Here is a 9,366-nt window from a genome sequence, read left to right on the forward strand (position 1 = left end):
TCCCCTTTGGATTTATTGCACCACAAAGCTGAGAAGGATCATGTAGACATAAACTTATCTAAAGATTGCAGTCAGCTTGACATGAACACAAGCTTTACAGTCAGCAGAAATATCTTCAGGCGCATCAGTCAGGCTGACTGAGTGTCTTAAGTCAGTTTTAGTTCAAAGAGTGCAGGTTTGAGAAAGCTGTCCCTGCAGCTCAGATGATGGAGGGTGACAGCTGCACGCAGTCATCTGAGAATGTCATCACAAATGTAAAACATTTCATCATGAAATTTATGGTAGTGGCATATTTGACGTGAACGTGAAAGCCAGTTTAAGCGAGCCTTGTTTTATGTGATTTTTTCGAAACTGCTGACAGAAAACTGGGTGACATTTCAGCATTGCAGGGAGATTGCAGACACATTTTGCTTTGCTTTTGAAATGGATATAACAAGAAGATGTGTAAAGCCTGTTTGTCCAAATGCTATCAAGTCGTGTTTCTTCCTCGAGACGCCATTAAAAAAGAAAAAAAAAATCACCCCTTAAGCTGTCTTCTAATACGGCGGCAGCCATGCCGCAGACAGATTTAATGTTATTCTAAAATAACAGTAAATCTTAACTCGTACTAACGACATTTATTCTTTTCCAAGAATGTTCTGTCTCCCCTCGTTCCCTGTCGGCTCTCAACTGTCACATAAAAAATGTAGTAATCTTGGACATATTGTGAGATATGAAGTGAAATATAACAATATGTAACATGAATTCACCATCATATGATGTGTATAAGCACAGGGTTGGTTGACATCAAATTAGATTGTCACATACATCTCATGGCCACCAGCTGTGAATGAGTAATTTATGTGTTTAGTGAGGAAAACACTATGCATACAAACAGCAACTCTGATCACTTTATACAGTGTTATATATTATATTATTTACTTATATGTTACCGTCATTGTTCTTATGTTGCCGTAATCTAAAACCAAAAGTTTACATACAATGAATGAGCACTTGACAAAAAAAGGTGTGAATGAATATGTAGAGGGAATATTTCATTATGAAATTAAAGAATATTCTTCATTTTGTTTGTTTTTGGGATTATTTTCTTTAACAAGTTGTTTAAAAGAAAAATACTGGAGTTATAAATACAGCATTTTCTTATCACCAGAAGAAAAAGTTGATGATTGCACACGGGCGATGTTTTTATTGTTATTTTTGTATTTTTCTCTTTGACAGTGATGAACAGAGTCGAGGGAAGCAAACGACAGAGATGAAGGGAAGGAGGACGACTGATATGAAGACAACAGGGCTAATTTTTATTTACTACACTAGAGGAGCACTGAGGGGGGGGGGGCAACAAGAGGTGGAGCATGGAAATGGGTTCGGTTTGGGGACATCGGGTGGCACACCGTGTTTGGCATTGGTTATGCTTGTTTTATAACCTGGAGTACACCGGTTGGGTGGAGTTTTTTTTTTCCTTCCTTTTTTTTTTTTTTTTTTTTTTTTAAAGATTGAGTTGCTTCAGCTCCATCCATCTGTGCTACCCACAGGTTAAAAACCATACATGTGCAAAATCTTAATGGGACTCATAATCACTGGATGGCATTATTATCATGGCTATTATCAACTGCTTATTCACCAATCATGTCTTTGGTTGACTCCACTGCAGAGTAGAGCTGAGAAGTGAGGCATGACTGACACAGTCCAAACACAGTGGCAGAATCTTTCTTATCTACCCCGAATGAATCACAAAATGCCATTAAGCCACTGTGTTTTTTTTGTTTGTTTTTTTTTTTTTTTTGGGGGGGGGGGGGGGGGGGGGAGTTGTACGTTTGCCTGCAAGTGTAACACTGAACGTCTATTCTGTGTTGGAGTCTACACTTAAAATTCTCTGCTGGGTACATTGGGCATAATTATCACAAGCTGTCATTCTGTTTTATTCACCTCAGTAACAAGTGATGATTTATGCTCACATTTTATCCCTAACACACTGTTTAGTACACATGGCTGTAACATTTCTGCTCAAAGACGCTCTGTGTTTGCTTTAGTGCTGTTTGTTTAATTACATTTTTGCCACCTGTGAATGTTTTTTTTTTCCCTCCCAATATCCCTAATTAGCTTTCAGTAGAAACAGCCAAGGCATTAATAACGTCAATCCTTTCTCTACAATTGCTTGCCATTTTAAATCCAGCTAAAAAGCCACTGAACAAGCAAGCTATTAGATTGTACAAATTTGTTCTTGCCATTTCCAGCATACTTGTATATTATGTTAGTTTACCAAATGTTCACTTGTTTTCTTTTGCTCTCTTGTTTTTGTTGTAAATTCAAACACTGATTACCCTGTCTATCAAGCAGGAGGTACACTGTGCATGATGTGGAGCTCTAAATGTCTATGGTTTCTAAGCTGCTGGCCTGGGACTGTAATTGCTATCATTTCTTCCCGAGTCTTTCACAGCCTTTCAGTCCTCCGCTCTGTGATGAAACCCCTCTCACAGGCACAGCACGCAGCGGTTCCACTCAGAAAAGCTCAATTATCATCAACTTTCACTGTAAAATCGGTGGAATCTGGTGAAATGGGCGACAGTCTCAAACAGTGGCCTGCTGTGTTGTTGTTTTCACATGATAACAAAATTGAACTTTGAGGGGCTATGGTGCAGTAGTCACAGATTCACCTGTTGGGGGGAAATCACAGGCACAGGTTCACTGTAGTTTGATACAAGCTGGGAAGGGAAGGGAAGGTGTGGGAGGGATCGGGATTATTGTTGGAGTATGTGATGTACCTTTTTATTTTTACCAAATGAAAGAGTTTTTGAGTCAGGAGTGTTTCAGGTTTGCAATACTGGCATTGCTGTTTCTTCCCTACACTGTCGGCAGACCAGAGAGGTTTGATAGCGGGTTGAAGTGCCCTTTTACGTTGTTGTACACTGGAACCCATGGCCTTGATTTCTTTACTTAAAAAAAGGTCACCTCAAACCACTATCGGCAACCACAAGGCTCATTTTTATTCTTCAATGATTGTCTACTGATCTTGCCATAATTACGATTTGACTGTTAGCAAACCTGTGATGGCAGGCGAAGATAGAAAAGTGAACTTGGAGCATTGTTTTTTATTTTTTATTTTAATGTTTTATATAAAATATATTGTGGTATACAGGTTGTTGTTTTTTTTTTTTTTTAGAAAGGGGATTCTTAATTTTGCAACTACTGAGTTTTCATTTTCCCATGATTTTCCATTTGGTGAGAGAAGAGAGATATTTTTAATTTAGGTGTCTTTTTTATGAGATATTCTCAGTCTCAATGCTTTACTTCTCTCTGTACTGTATACTGTATATTTTGTGCTACACTGTTGTGACCTCTGTGGTGTGTTGATGTATCTTTTTCTTTTGTTCCAGCTGTGTAGAATTTATAATGAAAAAAACCCCCAAGAAAACCAATCACACTCCTATATTCTGTGTGTATTTATTCCCATCTTTGCAATAGGCAATTTACAGGAATGCTGTTTCGGGATTTCTTAAGTGATATCACTGTTATTTTTTTATGCTTTTTAAGATAAACACTGTTACATGGGGGCAAGAAAATGTTTCTGGCCATATGATAAGGGAGCTGAAACACTTCCTCACCATTGAACATCATCTCCAAAATTGTCATACACCAGACCAAAGTCTTATCAGAAATCAGATTGCTTTTGATGTAATTCAGCCGTGTATTTTCTTACACTTCCTAGAAGATGACTCTAAACTGATCCCCAGCTTGCACAAAGTTTAATTTCTTTGATATAAACAGCGCTATGTAAATTTCCCCGCACATTGATTGATCCGATGATTTGTTGTGACAGAACAGAAAAATCGAGGAAGCTCATGTTTTGCATCGATAACTGCTTAAAGGATGGGCTCGCTGCCGACTTCATGATGCAGCACTCTCTCTACCCGCTTTCATGTTTCGAAATGAGATGAAATGAAGCCATCAATCATCAACAAATTGCTGTGCGGCTTTGTGCCATAGATCAGTAGCAGTTAGTAGGATGGTTTTTATCAATAGCAGTTATAATCATAATTGGCTATTTGAAAATTCATATATCAAAGCTAAAAATTAATCAAGAGATGAGATGAAAGAATTCCTCTAAAAAACAGGCAGTTTTATTCTCCACATCTTTCTAACATTAAGCTTACATAAGCATGTGCTCTAACCTTGTACCACTTAGTGACAATTTTGGCCAACACCATGCATCTACCCAGGCTCTCTGCTTATGGGCCTATCAGAGCCATTGTTCTTACGGACACACCCTGCCCTGCTGGTTTTCCATTAGGAAATTAAAAGGCTCTCATCAATGTGACCTGGGGAAATCGATCTGTGCTCAGAATACAAAGCACCAAAGAGAACAGTGTAAGAGTACGGGTGGATAGTGGGAATTTATGGAGAACATAAATAACAGTGTCAATGTCATCCCCTGCTGATGTGATGGAGGTGAAGGATACATGTTAGCATCTTTAGGGGCTTCACACTGTAAAACCTGAAATGAAACCTTCAAACATTTGCTGTTTCAGATACATATCCACCTAGGAAAAACCTCCAGGGAACATTCCCTGAAGCTTACTTCTTTTTTTTTTTTTGCAACCTCTAAAGAAAGTGTCTTAAGAAAACTTTTCTGAATAACCGTAGGGGAATGTTCGCTACGAGGTTCCAGCTAACTTTCCCACACCCTTCGGGCAATGTTCACAGAATGTTCCCCGAACTGAAAAGTGTTTGCTGGGATGCTCAATTTAATTTCCTGTGAGTTTCCTGGAGATTTTCTTGGGATTTACTTGGTGGCCTGATGACCTGCAACAAGCAAACAATCCAGGCGTGGTGTGTTTATGTTTGTGATAAAACCATTTAAATGTTCATCTGTGACCACATGTCATGGAAGTTCATAATATCATCATCATAATATGATCACTCAACAGCAACAGTAATTTGTTACATTAGTCATTAACTTGCTAAATTGCTACCTGTAACGTGTAGAAATAGAAAAGGAGACATTGTGGTTTACAAGCAGCCAGTCGTATTGGATATATTTACTGGCCATGAACAGCTAGCTCAGCCCTGCTGACTGTACACAGAACAAAAGTCCCATCCTCACAGTCAAGCTGCAGGGTGGATTGAGGATAACTTAGCAACTAGGCTAAGTACACATAATTAAAAATTATGAGTAACAAGGAGTCACATTTCTCTTCATTTGGTAGACTGTAGACCAGTCTCTCCACCGAATGCACAGAGACCAAATAAATCCTCCAAAAAAATCCCTTTTCAGACAGCAACTGTAACTAGAGCAGAAGTGCAGAAGATTCATTAACCTGACCCAGTAATGTTAAATACACAGCTACTAAAATTTGGTAACATTAGCCACTATAAGCTAGCTTACAGGTCAAATATGACCAGCAACAAAACCCTGGAGTGTACTGAACAGAGAAAAATATGTATTTTTTGCTTATGAATTCAGTTTCTCCCTTGAAAAAGACTGGAGGATTGACTTATTTCCTCTTTTAAAAGTTACAAAGTCTCGCTTCAAGGACATGCTATTTGTGATGTTGGTAATAGTGATGAATAAATGTATGAAATGTAATTATAAGCACAGAAAAACTTGGGTTTAAGAGGGTGATATGGATGAAGAGTATTTTGAGTAAGCATGTGTTTGTGTATTTCGTGTGTGTATGTGTGTGTGTGTGTGTGTGTGTGTGTGTGAGAGTGTGTGAGAGTGTGTGTGTGTGAGAGAGAGCGAAAGAGAGAGAGAGAGATCCTCTCATTTTTTGTTTTGCAAAGAATGAGAGGATCAGTGCTTTTCAGTCTTGCTAACAATGAAGGGGATTACTGTCATTCCTCCCAGTGTCCTTCCCTTCCTCCTTCCCTCTGCTCGCTGTGAGTTTTCCTGCTGTCTCCACTGGGTTTAGTTACAGTAGCTTTAAACTGATTTAGCCATTTAGTGTCAGCCTATTGAGGGATGACAGCCACTGTCTGTCCCCTCTGCCTGCTCAACCTGGATCTGATGGCTACTCAGTAGCATTTGGCTCAGCTCAATATATACACACAGAAGCAGACACACTACTACTACTTTATGCAGCAGTGCCGAGATGGCTGCAGATTGAACAATGCTCTGGTGACAACTTCGTGGACAAGATGTGCTTTATCATCCTGTATAATCAGTAGTACACACATAAAGAGTTTGCACACATGACCCCAAGAGCAATAAGGCGAGAAGAAGATCAGCATGGATGTAGAGATTAATGGAGGACTGTCTGTCGTGAGGGAGGAAGAGAAGGAAGAAGATAATTGATAGAAAGAATTTGAAAAGGCAGAGGAGAAAATGGGAAAACGTTAGATTGAGTGGACTGAAAATGGATTTAAAGGCAGGATGAGGAGTTGAGCAAATTGAAGGTGGAGATGATGCAGTAGGAGGAGTTACTGTTAGGAGTCGGGGGGAAATGAAAGTAGTGATTGGTGACGAAGGACGAAACAGAAGATGCCTTGTTAGGATGTCATAAATCTGCATTGGCTTTGAGAGTTAAACAAATACGGGCTCTAAAGGAATAAAGTAGGAGATAGAGAGAGGAGGGAAAGGAAATGAGGAAGAAGGGAGGGAAAAAGTGAAGGTTTGCAGATAGGTGGACAGAGATAAAGCCTGAAAGACCCGTTGTGTGATAAATGTCTTTATCTCTTTCAGTCCTACGGTTTAATATCCTGTGTGGCCTGAACGTGTTTACTGTTTGGGTGCGATTATGAGAAGCAGAACAGAGAGACAGTACCTGTATACTCACTGTGTGTGTGTGCATGTCCTACCTGAGTGAGCCTGCATTTATTTGCTGTATTTCTGATATCTATCTCACAGCATGAAAGATTTGTTCCATTGATTGTATCTGTGAGAGTGCTATTAAGCCGAGTGGAGGCCAATCCCCCGCTGCAGCGAGCTTCAGTGAGTGTGTGAGTGCGTGTCACTCAGGAGAGCCAGGCCACCTGTGGGATGTTTGGTTATTAAGTCCCAGCTGGGTGTGTTTTAATTTTAATTGGTTAGGCTACTTTGTGCTGTGTCTGAGGGAATTACAGGCAAATACATCAGAGGGAGATGGAATTTCCAGCAGGGTTTATAGGCTAAAGACTATTTAAAAAGCTAACAATAAATACATGGCACTGATGTGTAGAAGCCAAAATGTAATGGGAATCAGAACTGTGTGTACGTGCTTCACTCCCTCTGAGTTCATCCAAGTTAATGGATTCATGTGGCCGGTTAATCGATTAGCATGGGTCAAAGTTCACTTAAATTTTCCATGACAGGCTAAGGTCAACTTCAAGATTCCGTTAAACCATTAAAAACACATGGTCAGGACTATTTTTCACCAAAACTATTTAAACATTTTGTCCAAATTACATACTTCAACTCTACTGGGGATGTACTTTGCCTTTTGGGTTGGGGTTGTTTCTGTAAACAAATTGTTGGGTTAACTATGCTGGTTCATAATGATGGGTTGTTTGGGGTAATCAGAGCACACGGTTGGATTCTCATGCTGCCTCAAACATGTTTAAAGTGGTTCATTCACAGCTGACCAGCTTGGCCATTGTTGAACTGTCTGGATCGATCCAAGTTGTTTTTATCAGTAAACATCAACGGTACAAAAAAGTTACTCAATTATTATTTTGGTAACAACTCTAGAATTGCTCCAAATCACACAAATACTTAACATAGTAAATTAAATTTATGACCACCCCCACAGTCATGGTTTAACCAGTGACATCATTGATGTCATCAGCAAGAGCATAAATTAGGTTTTTGTCTGCCACCACCTTTTTGAACCCTGGAGTCCATGGTGAGGATCAAGGCTCAACCCTAAGGTGTGCAATTTAAACCAATGAAGTAGAGTAGAACTATATCTATTTAACCAACAAAAGTAGTTCTGGACATTGTAAAAAAAAGAACACAGTGCTAACCACAAACAAACAAATACAAAGATAGCTTTGTACTCTTCCTAATGTCTTAATATTACATAGCTAGCATAGCTACAAACCTTTGGACATTAGGGTAGCTTCATTAAACAGTGTCAGTAAAACTACCAGCTAACTTTTATCTTCGGGAATTTAATGGTAAGGTAAAATGAAAACATGTCAGTAGCATTAGCTGCTAACTTAAAGAAAACAAGGCTAGCATGAAACCAAGCAGTGCGGTGTCACCAACATAATTCAGACATAATAGCTTTAGCTGCTAAAGTTCTGAAGCTTAGGCATTGTAAGCCTAATATTAGCAACTGAACTTCTAAAGTTTGAACAATAAAAGGCTAGCATTAGCTGCTTCTTTTGGAAATTTCGAGGGTACACTTAACTAGCTTTTGGACATTAGGCTAGTAGAAGCTACTAACCTTTGGACCTTACAATTACAAAGATAACTTAGCTCCTCCTAACCTCTGAATATAACAACGATAACTTTAGCTGCTAACTCTTGGACTGAGGCTAGCATTCAGCTACATTCCATAGTGCCAGTAACATTAGCTGCAAACTTTGGCCTTAATAAATTTAATTGTAAGATGAAAACATGTCACTAACATTAGCTAACCTAATGTAATACAAGGTTAGCATGAAGCTGAGCAATGCAGTGCCAATGACTTAAACAAACATTATAGTCATAGACATTATAAGACTAGCATTAGCTTCTAACCTTTGGGACATTAATAGGTTAGCATGAGCTGTTAACTTTTGAACATTTTAATCGGAGCTATTTCTAAACTTTGTTATCTTGTGACTTGATTTAAATTTGCTCTGGACAATTCATGTACCATTGAAGAAAAATAGTGATCAAAGACTGAAAGCAATATGACATTAATTTAATATGTTGTTCATTTTATCATGAGCAAATGTATACATAAAAATAAAATACATGTAAAATTGAATTAAAATTGAAAACCAAACAATTTTAAAAGAGAATGGATTGTTTTTAACTTTGCTTTTTGCCTTTGTACTGAGAAACTTTTCTCTCCTTGCTCTGTCTGCCTCCATCTCTTTTGCAGCTCCAGACTTATGTCCTTCAAACAGCCTATGTAAAGTCGACAAAAAAATTCAGTCCTCATGAATTTAAAATCCTGGCACATGGGTATTCATTCATTGTTACTTTGCCATGATAAAAAAAAAAAAAGTCTCAAATGTCTCTTTGGCTTGTTGTCTCACTCAGCATCAAAAATGTTACTTTTTAAATTATAAACAGAATTTGTAGAATGTTACAACATTTCCTGTCATTATAATAGGCTACACTAATCAACATCAGGGCAGAAAAATCAGAAATACTGCTTCAGAAGTATCAATTGTCATATATAGCGTACTATTTAAATGTTAATGCAGCACTATGTATTATGCTCAAATTGTTCAGCT

At 38.4% G+C, this 9,366-nt stretch overlaps 1 protein-coding gene across 2 annotated transcripts in view; it reads left to right on the forward strand.

Annotated features, from left to right (window-relative positions):
• Positions 1-3,429, forward strand: part of bcam (basal cell adhesion molecule (Lutheran blood group)) — a 50,262-nt gene extending 46,833 nt beyond the window's left edge. For both annotated transcript variants that reach the window (XM_056380594.1, XM_056380595.1), the window contains one exon: positions 1,219-3,429. In XM_056380594.1, coding sequence (XP_056236569.1) covers positions 1,219-1,221 — 3 coding nt within the window. In that variant the 3' untranslated portion in view covers positions 1,222-3,429. The remainder of the gene's footprint in view (positions 1-1,218) is intronic.
• The last annotated feature ends 5,937 nt before the right edge of the window (positions 3,430-9,366 follow it).

Source organism: Seriola aureovittata, chromosome 7 (assembly GCF_021018895.1).
Source record: "Seriola aureovittata isolate HTS-2021-v1 ecotype China chromosome 7, ASM2101889v1, whole genome shotgun sequence".
Lineage (NCBI taxonomy): Eukaryota > Metazoa > Chordata > Actinopteri > Carangiformes > Carangidae > Seriola > Seriola aureovittata.